The 16,879-nt window shown below is 38.2% G+C and overlaps 1 protein-coding gene and 1 pseudogene across 1 annotated transcript; both read right to left on the bottom strand.

Moving 5' to 3' along the window:
- Positions 1-360: 360 nt before the first annotated feature.
- LOC110165390 (crystallin J1B-like) lies at positions 361-14,978 on the bottom strand. Its single transcript, XM_020930576.2, has 10 exons — positions 14,852-14,978; positions 13,801-13,873; positions 7,606-7,785; positions 6,671-6,769; positions 5,655-5,747; positions 5,127-5,283; positions 4,941-5,056; positions 3,255-3,332; positions 1,192-1,331; positions 361-635 (listed from the first exon to the last, which is right to left on the bottom strand). Exons 2-10 carry the CDS (start codon positions 13,865-13,867, stop codon positions 528-530), a joined length of 1,038 nt encoding a protein of 345 aa, XP_020786235.1. The 5' UTR covers positions 13,868-13,873; positions 14,852-14,978; the 3' UTR covers positions 361-527.
- LOC129408194 (5S ribosomal RNA) lies at positions 2,350-2,466 on the bottom strand (annotated as a pseudogene).
- Positions 14,979-16,879: the final 1,901 nt, after the last annotated feature.

Raw genomic sequence — 16,879 nt, 5'->3', positions numbered from 1 at the left:
AGTTCCATTTTCATTTATCTATCTACTGAGGATTTACAGAAGCCATAAGAAAACTGCATTATGTCAGTGATATCAAGTCTCTGGCACTGTTTCATTCTTGGCCACCTTTTTACATTGCTGGGGCGTTCACAGGAGTCAGCACTTTTGAAGAAGAGGCTGGAGTCAGTTGCAGTCTCGTGTTGTTCCAGTAGTAAATCTTATGCTTCTGTTTTTTCACTTTAATAAAAACAGAAAAACAAAACCATTTCTTAGCATAATTATTTTCTCATCAGGGTGTAGCATATTTTGTTTCTCTGGAATGAGGAAACCATAACCATCCACTGACTTACAATGAGCAAAGAGGAACAAAAACAAATGTACTGGACTTAAATAGTCTTTATTTTCTTGCTGACACACATTTAGTACAATGATTTGGAGAAAACTACTTCAAGTTTCATTCAGTGTGATACTTGAGAACAAAACTGTCATGAACTCCTCGATCAAAGTACGGGTATGTCTTGCGTAAAAGCTAATAAAGCAGTATATTTTTATTTATCCTTTTGATATTTTGCAACTACATTTTGTGCCAGCTCCAGCAGTTCGGGATATCTGAAAGTTCGCTTCCTCCACGATTCCGGGATTCCCTCAAGACCAGTCTGTAACAGAAGTCAAATACAAATATGTCAAAGCTGAAAAATGTGAAATACAACCTATTACAAATAAATATAATTAAATGAATTAAAGGTGCATTGTGTAACTTTTCTGGTGCAGAGTTTGTCAAATATCGTGTCTGCCTCTACAAAATAACAACTTCAAAAATCTAAAACACAATTACGAAATAAGAATATTATTGCTTTGTCTGGAATGTTTCACAGTATAAACCTTTCTATCTTTACAGAGACTAGACCAAGTTACAGGTCAGATCTGTGGAGAGGCAATCCCACTCATTGAGAAGTATATTTGTTTAGATTAGAGTATGCCTGCACACTGTATTTCTTGTTCTATTTGTCACCAGATAGCAAAAACAAGGAAGGAGTAAAGAAAATATACTGTAGCATGTGAAATATTGCTCAGTATTTTTGTTATTTGTTTGCATTACAAATTAGAACTTGGCCTCATCTTCACTCTTCCTTATTCTCTTTAAAAACAGACCCGCAGCCCGTCTCCCCCTTTCCCCCCTGTACTCCAGTTACCCGCCCACAGCAAACATACCTGAGCCCCGAAGCAGGCCCCGATGAAGGAGGCGCGGCTGGAAGTGCACCCCCCGCGGCGCATGGTGTCCCTCACAGCCTCGTCCAGCTGTGTCTGTGTCAGGACCCCATGGAGCGCCCCCTGGAGTGCACCGGGCAAAGCTGCAAGTGAATAATAAAGTGGGTTATCAAGCTGAAACTGACATCGGAGTTTTATTAGGTTTTTTATTGTTTTTATTTATCTGATGCTATTTTACTGGTTTGCTTTTATTTGATTTTACTGATTTTAGTGTTTTACGACTGACACGATTAAATTGAGCATTTATACCCTCTGTTGTTTTTTTAAAGGTGCATTGTTTTTTAAAAGTGCATTGTGTAACTTTAAGTATTTTTTGAGCTCTAAAACCACCTGTAATTAAATGATTGTGGAGTTGTTTAATCTCATACTGTGTAACATTCTAGGCACAGCAATGACATATCCATAGAAACAAGCAGGTGACCAAAAAGTTACATTTGGCACTAGATTTGTGCATTTTAATAAATGAATAAATAAATAAATAATAAAGTACCTAAAGGATTTGAGTACGCCTGCACTATAAAAAAAAAAAATAATAATAATAAAATAAAATAAAATAAATAAATGAATAAATAAATAAGGTAATGGTAAATAAATAAGGTATAAATACTAGTACAGTTTTTTTAAAACCTTGCTTGGAAATCACCTGCCCAAAAGTATAGGCCGATGTGCAGATATGAGACCATGCAAATGTAATAAAATAGGGTTCAGACATTAACTTTGTGCCTCTGATAAGGCACGCGTGACTTTAAAGTTGAGGATGTAACTTATCTGGTGCAGTGTCCAGTGATCCACAGTATATTCTCCATAGAGACAAGGTGCCACTACAACCCCATTTATTAATTGATTGCATTTATATAGCGCCTTTCAAGATACCCAAAAGCGCTTTACAGTTCATTATTCAGTCACTCCACACTCAGTGGTGGTAAGCTACTACTGTAGCCACAGCTGCCCTGGGGCAGACTGACGGAAGCAAGGCTGCCAATCGGCGCCTTCGGCCCCTCCGACCACCACCATCACTCATGCACACACCACTTGCATACTAGGCAATGTGGGTGAAGTGTCTTGCCTAAGGACACAACGACAGTTTCTGCCACTGGCGCCCCACTGTGGCACCTGGAATTCCTAGTGGTCTCTCATCCAAGTACTACCCAGGCTCAGCCTGCTTAGCTTCTGAGATCTGACGGGATCAGGCTTTGACAAGCTGGTATGGCCACTGACCAGGCCATTTGTAGTAAGAATGCAAGTTTTTCAGCAATAAAACTGTATAAATGTAAGAAAGATAAGTTTAATTTTATACTGTGAAACTTTCCAGGCAAAGCAATCACATTTCCATGGAGACAAACAAGTAGTGTTTATCCTTAAAGTAGTGTATATCCTTCATGTGGACAATACACCTTTTTAATAAATCTATCATCTTATTTTTTCTATCTAAATGTTATATATTGGATTAATGCTTTAAGGCAGAGTGTGTAACTTTTCGGCTGGGGGTCTGTCACCTGCTTGTTTCTATGGATATGTCATTGCTCTGTTAGAATGTTCCACAGTATGACATTAAACAGATCTACCTTATTCAATTACAGTTGGTTTTATAACTCAAAAATACCTAAAAAAAAAAACAAACTGTCATTTTAACTGTGAGTGGGATTGCCTCTCCACAGATCTGGCCTGTAATCCATGAAGAAAAGTATTTGATGGACCCACCACCAGAAAAGTTACACAATGTACCTTTATAAAAGATATAAAGGTGCAAGATAGATAGTTATAACATATTGCTCTATTAAAGGTGATGTTGCAGGTTGTCACAATGTTTTGCTTGGTTTCTGAAATTCTTCATATGTAGACAGACACACAGTCCAGTGAAGAGCCGCCAATGAAAATGCCAGAGGAGGTAAGTCATTTTAGGCAGAAGATCACAGAAAACCCAAAGAAAGAACTGAGCCAAGCCAACAGACCTGCCCACCCCCCTCCCCTCTGCTCCCCTCCCTCTGCCCCCCACAGGTTTATACCTCATGTATTTGTGAAGACTGCAGGTATCAGCTCTTGGGATGACTTGGAGAGGTTGTCCTTCACTTCCCTCAGTTGAGCTAGAACATAAAAAGCAAATAACTTCTATATAGTGTTCTTAAAAGGGGGAAAAAATTTGATACTAATTAAATTGATACTTAAAGGTGCATTGTATAACTTTTCTGGTGGAGGGTCCGTCAAAGTCTCTACTCCAAGGACATGTTATTGCTATGTCAGAAATGTTTTACAGTGTGGCTATAAACATTTTTATCATCATGGAGAGCAAACCAGGCTAAGTTAGTGGTCAGATTTGTGCTCACAGAATTCTTGTTTTCCTAGGTATTTTTGAGCAATAAAGTCACCTGTACTTGACTCTCTGCAGATCTGAATTGTAGCGTAATGCTGTAACAATGCACCTTTAAAAAATAGCACTATTATTTTGATTATAAGTGTTTTTTTCATCATTGTGATATAAAATTTTTTCCTTAGTATAGAAATCGAGTTTAAAATGTTACGGTGACAACTGTACTTTTATTACTGAGTTAAACTACACTTGACTTATTCACTCGAACACTTTGAATGCAGTAGACACTTCCTCTATAAGAACATTTGCTTACGTGGTGCGCTCAGAGGATAAGTGCGTTGCTTGTTTGGGAGATGAATTGAGAGCAGAGTAAAGAGCATAATAAAAGACTTCCTGCATTATTCAAACAAGACTCACATCAAATCCATCCTCCAGGAGTAAATAAGAAAATGCAGGCTACAGGCAGCAATTTCAGGTTCACATAAAATGGGTTTTGGCCGTCAGAGAAATGAAATACGACACGGTTTTGTGGAGAGACAGAGAATCTCAGGCACTGTTTGAGATGTTTACATTCTCCAGCAGCTCAGAATAATCACTATATGTATTCATCCTGTGCTTCTATTGTGCTGTTAGTAACAATGAGTCTATAGGAGCACCTATGGGCCTCAAGCAGGATTTACAGAGGGCAAGCTACCAATGCTCTTCAGTTATATAAAAGTGAATTCATTTGTCAGTGATGGTGTTCAGTTAGTGTTTCCTCTGCACCTATTTAATCATGATATTTGGATTAATTAAAGTATATTTATGTGTATAGTTTAGAGTTTGTATTTCTACTGTCTGTGTCTGCAGATAAGGCAAAGATGTTCAAATTAAATATTGATTTTACTGATAAAATTTCTCAGTTTATTAATTACATAAACACTGGACATGATGGCCAAGTTGTTTACACTGCCATTTGGTGTTTTTGGTTCTTTAATAGATTATGCCATCAGAAAGCTGACATTAGCCTGACATGAGTCGCTCATTTAGGTTGCCAGTTCTTATGACTGAATCTAGTTGGTTTAAATCTAAAACTAAACCCCGACACCTACAGACAATCATGAATGAGTGCTAGTGCACCCTCTGCAGCTCAGTGAGGGAATTCTGGAGGATCTGAACTTTCACGTGAGACATGCTCTATAGATTTGCAGTTTAAGGGACTTGCAAACTCAGTAGAGTGCAGGCTACAAATTTAATGTCTTAATGTCATAATATGCCTGTTAAATGTGTTATGTTACAGTTTCGTATCAGTTAAATGTAGATAAATGCTAACATTTACAAATGATCATAGACTTTTTTTTTTATCTCAAATGAAGCAGCCCAACTGTTGAAAGTGAAGTTTTACCAATGACAGCGTTGTCCAGGTCTTGTGGATTCTTCCTATTTGGGTTTTTCAGTTGATCCAGAACGACGTTCAGAACGTTCGGATCGGGACCATTAAGGACAAAGTGCTCCAGAATCCTACCATAGACATCAGTGTATTCAATCTTTCTCTTTCCACTTGAATCTTCATAATGTAGTTAGTGTTTACCTCGCTGCAGCCAAAGTCACAGCCACACACTCGTCATTGTTCTGGGTCACTCTCACAGCTGTCTCCACTTTGTCCAGCATCTCAGGACGCCCTGCAAACATGGCCACTAGGGGTGCCAGTTTAGTCACACTGTCTATCTGGCAGTCCGTCTCAGAACCTTAAAGCATAACAGTGTCAGGGCCATGTTCAGTTAATCATATTTTAACTGACATTCAAACATGTCTAATCGTCAATGATATGCTAGTGATGTGACTTTTTTTAATCAACAGCCAAGCCTCTGTCATGTACAGAGGAGAGTTCAGGCTTCGGAGCAAGGATTTTTGTGTATGCGTTAAATACATACTTTTAACCATAGTCATTTATGTTCATAAAACTAGTATTAAATATTTTTGTATAAGACAAAATAAAATTGAATGAAACATCAATATAAGAAAACAAACTTGACTCATTTTGTGTAATATCACCAACACTATGAGTGCACAAACATAATAAAAAAGTGTATGTCTAGTCATAGACTAGTGACTATACCTGTTTCTTTCTTCCCAGCGTCCACATTTTTCATGAAATGCTTCAGACTGCTGTGTCTCCATGGACCGTTGATGGGTAGGATGGCTTTGGGACCTATGAGATTGGATAGATTTCAATGGCAGAAGATAGAGCCCTTTCTTCCATCTGTCCAGCCATTCCAATATTCATAAATAGTTTAAAGGTCCTATATTACGCAAAATTGAGTCTTGTGAGACTTTAGCCATGTTAGAATGTTTTTATCTCATTAAAAACATACCTAGAGTTATTGTTGAGTTACTCTTTATTATTATGTTGTTTACATCACCAAAGCTCAAAAAGTTCTGTTCCACCTTGTAATATGATGTAGTAGCATTTTTCACATTAACAGCTACTTTTTACCTTTAGTTCAATAGAAATGGGTAATGATTTTTAGTTAAGGTGAACTGAAAAAAAACAAACAAACAAACAAACAAAAACAGTGGAGCTCTTCCTGCATTACCGTATAACATCACAAGGTGGAACTTTTCTGTTTGAGGCAAGAACTCTATAATATGCAGCATTTGTGTGTTAAACATGTATATTTGCGATGGAGGACATTAAAACATGCAGTAGATCAGAAAATAGTATTCTGTGGGCCCTTTCATATACAAATACATATTCAAAGTATTTTGTAGTAATAATACAACAGTGCAGTATCTGTGTGGTCTTCATTGACCATATTTATCTCTCCATGACAACCGTAAAGGGAAGCAGCAAGCCCCGTGTCTAGACTCCACTGGGATACTCTGTGTTGATAAAATGGATTACCATGCTTGTAGATTTACATTTCACTGCCACAACAAAAACACACCAGTAAAACAAATGAGGAAATGGAATAATTCTCGGAGAGGAAATTCCCCATAGACACAGACAGGAAAAAGACGACACAGAGTCAGAGTTATCCCCCTCGAGCTGGGCTAATAGTTTGGACAGGTGGACTTGACACTAGGTTTTTGTTGTCTGTTACATAACATGTGTTTCATTTAAAGAGACAGTACCTCCTTTTTGTCTGTAAGGGTCGTTCAGAGGAAGATCGTAAACTGTCCCGGGACCGAAGAACTCATAGAAGCGCTTGATCAGGTCTGCCACATCCACATCTGCAGAACAAATTAAAAAAGTTCACAAGTTATTTTGATATTAAAGGACCCATGTTACTCAATGTTCTAATCTCTGTTATAATATGGTTTCAAACATTACAAACATACCTGGAGTTGTGTTTGTTTCATTCACACACCTTTAATGTATAAACCCTGCTTACCCTGTAACCCTGCTCTCAAACAGAAAACACTCACCTTCCACCTTGTGATCTCATATGTTAATACAGGAAGTGCTCCAAACTCCACACACCTTCACTAAAATCATTTGAATAATTTCAGTCCTGGAAAAGTCAGTCTACTGAACTAAAGGTAAAATGTAATCGTTAACATGAAAACTACCATTACATGACATTGCATGGTGGAATAGAGCTTTTGGAGACAGGCTAATAATAAATGATTACCATAACATGTGTGAATGAAACAAAACACAACTCCATGTATGGTTATGAGGAGATAACTACATTATATCATGGCTTAAAGCTCAACTTTAGTAAATTCTAAAAGTAAATTTTTGATTCTTTACTGGTCAAAGTTTCTAAACAACGTATATTTTTTGTGCTTTTAAATAGTCTACTCTTTTTTACTTATTCTTTCTTTAGATGAAAAGAGTTACTTATAATTATATATTATTACAGTGTTCTCAAATATTCAACTGAAACATGTCATGTATAAACTGAACATTATCTATCAATGTATTTTTCTTTTTGAATGTGACCTTCACACAACAGTTTTGCACTGGAGGAGAGGAAGCAGTTGAAAGTTTTCACACTTCATACATATTTATTCCTCCTGTCATTTAGATCTACGGTGTAGGCTTAATATAGACCTCCTCATACCTCCACACTGACTGAGAGACTTGAGCAGTACATAGGCCTGATCTCCGTAGCAGGTCTGTTCTCCGGTGTTCCTCCTGTAAAAGGGATTGGCTGACTCTGGTCTGAACTCGGGACTGGGCTCCAGCCCGGACAGCACCTCTTTGAGCTTGTCGGGGTTATAGATCCAGTGCATGGGCTGAGCTGAAAACACAGAAAACATATGAATATAAACTAACTGCAAAATGAAAGGTCACACATGGATTAAAATGATTTGAAAACTTCTTAATTATATATGGAGTTCAGCAGTGACCGGACACAGCAAACTCAAAAGTGTTAAATTCACGGTGTTGGTGTTGTTGTGAGAAAAGAGAAAAATATCCAGATATGTTTCAACATAGTCAAGAGTTATTTCAACTATGACAGTACTGTAGAATAAAATAATTAGTTGTTGATTCACAGTGTTCACGACAAACACTAAGAAAGTGTCTATTTTGAATATTACACTACATCAGTGTTGGGCTTTGTAACGTTTCCAGCGGGAGAGCTTCAGTCCGAGAGAGAAGCCACATTTCACCGTCCGAAGCTAAGCTAAACTAACAGCGTTTGCTTTTCCTGAAATCAACGAGCCTCAAGTCCAACCACCCGAACTCTCACATGCCCCGGGTCAGATTATTTTACCTTTTTAGGACACTCTGCAGTTAATTTAATTCATAAAAATGGTAAATATATTTGGCCTGATGCTAGTAGTAGTAAGCTAAGTAGTAGTAAGATAACTAACTTAGCTGTTAGTCAATGTTGCCGTCACTAAAGTCCATGAAAATTGGGGGGCATAAATTATACTAAATTAAGAGTAGCGTTACTTCAAAAAATATTTGTCAAGTCTAAGTAAAAAGTAGAAGTCGAAAAAATATGTTATGTAGCTAAGAGTAAAAGTATTCGGGAAACTACTCCTCAAGTAACTTAAAAGTAACTGGACGAAACATCTGATTTGTCATTTAAAGTTAATGCAATTACGAAGATGAAACATGACATATTACTCACAGTGGGAAGAAAGTACAATATCTGTAAATAGTGACTCAAATAAATGTATTAGGTCATAATACATGAGGTCATTGTAATGCTAGTGACAGACCTGCCCTACACTCAGTGTATGTAACGCGATGATTTAGAGCAGGGGTGTCAAACTCATTTTGGTCCAGGGGCCGTATCCAACCTACTTTGATCCCAAAGGGGCCGGATCAGAAAACTCATATAAACCCCAAAAATAACAATAAGTTCAAATATTTGTGTAGAGAAACGCAAATCTATTACAGAAATCTTTTTGAATTGATGAATTTTTTCTTTTTACAAAATATTATAATATTATGAACAACCTGAAACTTTAAGAAAAATGCAATTTCAACACAATGTTTTAACATGAACTTGTATGTAAATAGGAATAAGTCCTTTTTTTTTTAAATCCTGCACTTGGCTCCACTTTTCTCATTTTTGACATTTTGCTGATGAGGGTGTCATGGTCAACAGTCAAAATGATCATCCTTTAAGAGCATTTGGAAAGAGACAAGTCTTCATTTGTGCTGCTCTGGTGGGAGGGGCCACGCACAGAGACACTGGAGACATCCATCCATCCATCCATTTTCGTCCGCTTATCCGGGGCCGGGTCGCGGGGGGAGCAGCCTAAGCAGGGACTCCCAGACTTCCTTCACCCCAGACACGTCCTCCAGCTCCTCCGGGGGGACCCCGAGGCGTTCCCAGGCCAGCCGAGAGACATAGTCCCTCCAGCGTGTCCTGGGTCTTCCCCGGGGCCTCCTCCCGGCGGGACATGCCCGGAACACCTCCCGAGGGAGGCGCCCAGGAGGCATCCGGAACAGATGCCCGAGCCACCTCAACTGGCTCCTCTCGACATGGAGGAGCAGCGGCTCTACTCCGAGCTCCTCCCGTGTGACTGAGCTCCTCACCCTATCTCTAAGGGAGCGCCCAGCCACCCTGCGGAGGAAACTCATTTCGAGCGCTTGTATCCGCGATCTCGTCCTTTCGGTCACTACCCAGAGCTCATGACCATAGGTGAGAGTAGGAACGAAGACTGACCGGTAAATCGAGAGCTTCGCCTTTCGACTCAGCTCCCTCTTCACCACAACGGTCCGATACAGCGACCGCATCACTGCCGAAGCTGCACCGATCCGCCTGTCAATCTCACATTCCGTCCTTCCCTCACTCGTGAACAAGACCCCGAGATACTTGAACTCCTCCACTTGAGGCAAAGACTCCCCACCCACCCGGAGAGGGCAAGCCACCTTTTTCCGGTCGAGAACCATGGCCTCGGACTTGGAAGAGCTGATCTTCATCCCAGCCGCTTCACACTCGGCTGCAAACCGCCCCAGTGCACACTGCAGGTCCTGGCTCGATGAAGCCAACAGGACAACATCGTCCGCAAACAGCAGAGATGAAATCCTGTGGTCCCCAAACCGGACCCCCTCCGGCCCCTGACTGCGCCTAGAAATTCTGTCCATAAACACAATGAACAGAACCGGTGACAAAGGGCAGCCCTGGCGGAGTCCAACATGCACCGGGAACAGGTCTGACTTACTGCCGGCAATGCGAACACAGCTCCTGCTCCGGTCATACAGGGACCGGACAGCCCTTAGCAAAGGGCCCCGGACCCCATACTCCCAGAGCACCCCCCACAGAACACCACGAGGGACACGGTCGAATGCCTTCTCCAGATCCACAAAACACATGTGGACTGGTTGGGCAAACTCCCATGAACCCTCGAGCACCCGATGGAGAGTGTAGAGCTGGTCCAGTGTTCCACGGCCAGGACGAAAACCACACTGCTCCTCCTGAATCCGAGGTTCGACTATCGGCCGGATTCTCCTCTCCAGTACCCTGGCATAGACCTTACCGGGAAGGCTGAGACTGGAGACACTGATATGCAAAAAATTACCAATATTTTAACAGAAAATATAATTAAAATATTTTAGTAGAAAATCAGCCAAGGGCCAGATTAAAGGTCTTGGAGGGCCCCCGGGCCGTATGTTTGACACCCGTGATTTAGAGGCTCTCAGCGGCTACACTGCAGCTGACTCTCTGAGGGGAGCTGTCAGATTTCCCGGTGTTTCTGCAGGCTCTACATCACGGGCAGCGGGGACGCTGCATACGCTCCATAGCCTGGAGTGGACTGGGCACCAGAGGAGGTGGTCTCTAAGCAAAGACTAAACCCGCATTTGACCAGGTCTAACCCGACACCCGCATACGCCTAAACCAGGTGAGTCCCGCTCTGCCTCTGCTCAGTCTCGAGGAGACCGCAAACAGCGGGTCCATGATCTCACGCAGCCCCGATCCAAACGCCCTCACACGGCCCTGTCTCTGCCTGCACCCGGCACTGATTCTCCATTTCTAAATGAAAATCTAATGGCCGCGACACGGATCCCCGTGAAGGGCAGGTTAGCATTCGTTAGCTTAGCTCTTCCGAGTTTTCACCGTGTTTTTCACACTTTGGGGCTGCATTCATTCACTGTATTCGCATTTCTTTTAATAATAGCTTATAAACGTGCACACTTTGTGTGGTGTGTTGAGGTAGGATATTGTACCAAGTGGAGAATTATTTAAATATATTGGAATCAGCAGGTTAGTAGTATTCTGTAAAAAATAAAATATTTTTAAGTATGATGTCTTACCCAATACAGTGTTTTAACATGCTGTTGAACTTTAGTCAAAAAAAGTAATGATACATTATTTTTTTGTATTTTCTTTAGGGTGAGTGTCTTGCTGCTGGTTCACACGCATCCCCTTTTTTGACTTTAAGCAACCGTGTTATTATTATTACTGAATATTAGTTCTGTATCTGGTGAGCCTTTGCGACGTCTTTGGACTCTTAATATTACTTTTTTTTGGAAAAGTCTATGGGAAAAATTAATGATGAAGACTGTCTTGCTGATTGAAGCGCATTGGTGTCCCTTCATGTAGTAAAGGACTTTTATTCTTTTCAGTCAGTTTGCCTCGGGTTTGTACCTTGCCCATTTTTACATTTTCCAGTATGGGCTACATTCTGTTCAAATTTTAAATGTAACCCTCATGGAGCTCCTGTACTGCTATTTTTAACTTTTTATGACCCAGTGAAGCAGTCCTCTTCTCTTCATCTGACAACTCCAAGTATGTTTGTGCTGAGGAAACATCATTATAACATAGAAAGAGAAAAATAGAGTAATATGGGCCCTTTAAACTACTATTTCCCCCATTTTTGCAATATGAAGAAAATGGGCATTTTTTATTTATCCTGCATATCAAGGGAAAAAAATAAAACACACGAGATGATGGTTTTTATATTGAAAGCCTCATAAAAACAGAGAGAGGAGAGGTGGCTGAATTTGGTATGCGTCATGTATCACAACACATAACCCTGAGCTCTATGGGCCTATGCAAATGAGACAACCACCCAAGCATTTTATCTCCTCATACAGATGTGGCCTGCTTTATGATAATGGCCATGTGTGGAAATAGGCACTTCAGCAACATCTGTAAAGACATTCAGAAATCATTAGGAGGGAATAGCTAAAAACCCCAGACAGATTTGACAAAAAGGTGCATAAAAAATAAATGTTGGTTGTTTTATTGATTTAGAGATTAGGTTCACGCAAATTTCCAAGCAAAAGACAAGATTGTATAAATGTACATGCTTTTGTTTGCATAATCTCAAAGTATTTCTATTTTTACATTTTACTTTTTTTTCCTCCCTTACTTCCAGAGGTGCCAGATATTCAGTTACATTTACTTTTTGGAGAAATGGTACTTTTCTAAATGCTTTTATTGCAGTATATTTTTAGTCGAGTAATATTTTCATTGAAGTAACAGTACTATTACTTGAGTAAAACTTTTGGTTACTCTCCTCACTGTAAGTAAGTCTACAAGTGACAAAATCTTTATGTTGACAATATAAAATGATTTGGATATTTGTGTTTCTTGCACAGCTCCTTTAGATATATATATTTGATTTATTTATTTATTTTTGTGTGTGTGTGTCTATTGCTTGAAAATAAAAAGTACATTAATTATTGTTTTATTCTTCACATTACATTAACCTTGAATTAGAAATGGCATGTTAGGTCCCCAGTAATTTACATTTAGTAGAATAGCACTTTTTCCAAATACATTTTTACTCTTACCCACCTCTTGTTACCTCTAATTTTAGACAGTGTTGGGAAGTAACTTAATGTATGTACTGAAAATACACAGTCTGAATACAAATTTTAAGTACCTGTATTCTGTAGGGATGTAAAGATATCCAAATCTCTCGGTAGGATATTTATTATTATTATTTATTATATTTTGGAGAGGCTGATATAATTCTAGATAGGACATGTTTTTTGCTTTTAAAATACCTAGACAAGATTTTTGGCGAATTATTACTGTCAGAATCCCAAGAATTGAAGTTAAAAAAAAATATTTCTTCATGTTGTCTGCGCTGAAATGAATCATGGGATATGTAGTTCCCGATGTTAATAAACTGTTCCTACTAAAGCACAATGCATTTAAGCAAAGGAACTTATAATTCAGTATATTATGACAGCCCACGATATTATTGTGAGACTTATGACGATACGATATCACGATATTTCGGTCATTGTTACATCCCTAATATTCTGCTATAATTACTTTGTCATTCGGTGATGTTCAGAATACACTTACTTTCCTAAATTAAAATAAGACATGGCAATACTGCAAGTTGGGCTTTGGACTGCAATTTTTTGTTTCTAATTAGACATAAATTAATGCCTACCAACAAAATAAAGATATCTGTAATTTGTCATGTTTAATATATATATCGCAATGATATAAATGTAAAAGTATTCCAAGTATTCAGAATACAGTACGCTGATTGGACCATATATCATATACATTAGTATGTTACAAAATACATTTTAATTTGGGTATTCAGTATTCTAATTGTGTTTTCAAAGTATTCTTTCCATCACTGACTACAGAATTTTGACATATCAAGCCTGTGGTAAGTTTAACAGCAATGCTCTTTGACTTGCATATTTGAATTTCCCAGGGGATCAATAATAGTACACTTTCTCTCTTCCTTTATCTTTGTCTCTCTGTCCCTGTATATAGAAAAGAACACTGCTGTCATAATTTGATAGGCAAACTACATGTGTTAATGCCTAGTTATACTCACGCTGATGTTTTCGTAGTACAAGACTGGTTTTATCTTACCTGCTGCATCTGCCACTGCTGCCCCGATAATGGCCCCAACGGCTCTGTCTGCCACACTCACCGCCATCTGCCTCTACAGCAAAATAAACACCTCAAAATGAAATATTGTGAGGGTCTATCCACACTGAACCATTAAACAGTCTGTTTGTTGGAGATGGATGCCTGTAATTTTCATGATAGAAATAAATACCATTCGCTCGCAACGGCTGTATGATGTTGCCAGTAAATAAAACGCACTGAATTTTGTTTCATTTCAGATTTTGACATGAAATATACATTTATTTTTTATGACCTTTTAAAGAAATATTGGCAAAAACAGTTGGCCATTACAAAAAAATGATTTATATTTGGCTTGAGACACTGCTTGTCGCCATGGAGATGTGCCTATAATATTCCACAGTATAACCATAAACTTATAAATCTCCATGGAGACTTGCAAGCCAAATTACAGCTTAGCTTTGTGGAACAGCGACCCCACTTACAAAAAGTAATGGATGTTTTTTTTAAGATATGTATGAGCAATAAATAACTTAATGTGGACAATTTAAACCAAAGCATTAACATCTCCATGGAAACAAAGAGGTTTCGGACCCTCTCCAAAAAGTTTCACAGTGGACCTTTAATGTACATTGCAAAAAGTTATATCTAATCAAGTTAAAAATGACTTATATTAACAACATTGTACTTGATTTGAGTAGATTCAACTTGACAAGTAAAATGATGGAAGTGTATTTTTCTTGATTCAAGCAACATAAGGTTTTGTTTCTTATTTCGTATAATCTTATGCATAACAAGATTAATTTTATTGTTTCAAGTACAAAAAGTCTAGACTATTTTACTTAACAACTGAAATTTACTCAAATCAAGATCAAATGTTCTTAATTCAAATAATTTAAACTTTTACTTTTTGCACTGTATTGTAATAAATGAACTAAACCTTTATAAACTTTTTTTTTCTAATCTAAAATATCTTAAAACATTTCCATACCAAAACACAGTAAGGCCATAAGGTAACACTAATTACCTAACATATCTCTATGTAGTTACTCACCGCAGTCTGCAGTGTTAGACCATGTCCCACTTTGTAAGATCCGTCCCTGCCGTTTAAATAAGGTTACCGTGGTGACGACTGGCCTGTTCACTGATAAGACCAAGACCACATCCCCTCATGGTGACACGTAATCCTCCAGCTGTTTGATGAATAAATGTATTTATAATGTAATTTTATGTTTTATATTCACACCTACATCAATTTGCATGTGCAGTATATTTACAATAACAGTATGTAGTTATAAAGACTTCAGTGATGTAGCCCATGTAAAAGTATGGACCAGAATAAACCTCTGGTCATTAGCATTATTCAGTGTTGAGCTGAATCTCAAACGTCAATCATTTAATTCAATTGTATATATTTACATCGTTTTGCATTAAATAAAGATTATACATTCAAATGCATTAAACATTAGTTATTCATTGGGTTTTAGCTGTGAACTCAATATGGCTGCACTTCACCTATGTCAAATAAAAGCTTTTAATTACCTGATATTTACAAATGCAAATCAACTTAATGTCTAGATTAATTATCATATTGCATAAAAGGAAATATTTATTTTGCTAAACTGAAAAAATCCACATATTACAACACAGTATATAGAGTGAATTTAAAATAAGAGATTAAATGTAAAATGTAAATGTAATAAGGTCAAACAATAAAACAATTCATTTATTTGTTCTTCTTGGCAAATATCATATCCATAGAGCAAAATTCTCAAACACGAACCTTTATTTTCCATTACTGCTAATGGAAATAAATCATTATCTTCAATCGATTCATCACTTATCCTCCAAAAAAAAAAAAAAAAACATTTCAATAACCAACCTATACAATGATTTCATACAGTCAGATGTTCTTCTCCTCCTCATCTGTCAATTCAGTTGCTGATGCCTTTTCCATTTAGTTCCTTATTAGGTTTGAGATAATGTTATTTATTTTAATTTATGTTTCAGTTCTTTTTTCCACAATGTTATGTAAAAAAAAACACCTTCACTAAAATAATTTGGATAATTTCAGCCCTGGAATTTCCTCTCTGCTGAACTAAAGGTAACAAAACACAACTCTGGGCATGTTTATGATGAATTAACTGCATTATAACATGGCATAAAGCTCACAAGATTTTGTGTAATATAGGTCCCTTAACCCTGTCTGCCCTGGCAATGAACTCTTATTAACAACAATCAAACAATAAACCTTCCAAAAAACATCCATAAAACACACATCCTCAACCAGAAAAACAGGCTTCTTTAACCAGCAGAATTATGGATCCTTCCCCATTGTCTGCAAATCATTTTATTGTGCCTCTAAGTTACTAATTTTGTTCACAGATGTTCCCGAACTACTTTTCTTAGAAGATGTAATATAGAATAATTTACCATGGAGCTCCATAAGGCAAATGACTGCAGCTGTATTTTTGGATAGCCATTTATAACGCCTATATTTAAACTCACCATCACTCTCATTGGCCTCACTTTTTTCTCATCTTTTGCCTCTTCCCAGATGATGCCCGGCAGTTGTCCAGATAAAAAAAAGTCTCTTCTTCTCTCTGTCTCCGTTATTGATTCCTCTGCTCCCATTTTAAACCTCTAAAATAGAGCGCTAAGTCTCAGCTCAACCAATCAATAACATTTGAAAACAATGAACAAAAGAGCTACAATCATGTCAGTATAGCTATAAAGGGGATTGTCTCTATGGAAATTCACAACTGGCAGCAATCCCAAATCCTCTTGCTCAAAATATTTAATCTATAAATGCTACGTGTATTTCAACAGATAATCAAGAGTAGTATTAATAGCTGATTGCAATGAAGTAATGGCTGTATAGGACTGGCTATATGGAGGGAGATAGGCTGCCCTTCACACAGAGGGGATAATAAAGCTGCACAAATAGACTGGCCACTGTCGCCAGATCAAGTGACACAAAAGCTCTAGAAATTACAGCCAGAGCAACAGAGCAACGGGGCTTCAGTGGACAATATGTGGAGGGTTCATGGTCTGTATGTGCACTATATGAGGTGCTGAATGA

The sequence above is a fragment of the Boleophthalmus pectinirostris genome, unplaced genomic scaffold, assembly GCF_026225935.1.
Source record: "Boleophthalmus pectinirostris isolate CB_2022bp ecotype Guang Dong unplaced genomic scaffold, ASM2622593v1 HiC_scaffold_15, whole genome shotgun sequence".
NCBI lineage: Eukaryota > Metazoa > Chordata > Actinopteri > Gobiiformes > Gobiidae > Boleophthalmus > Boleophthalmus pectinirostris.
The sequence above is the reverse complement of the archived record's forward strand: the minus strand, read 5'-3'. Positions and strand labels throughout refer to the sequence as shown.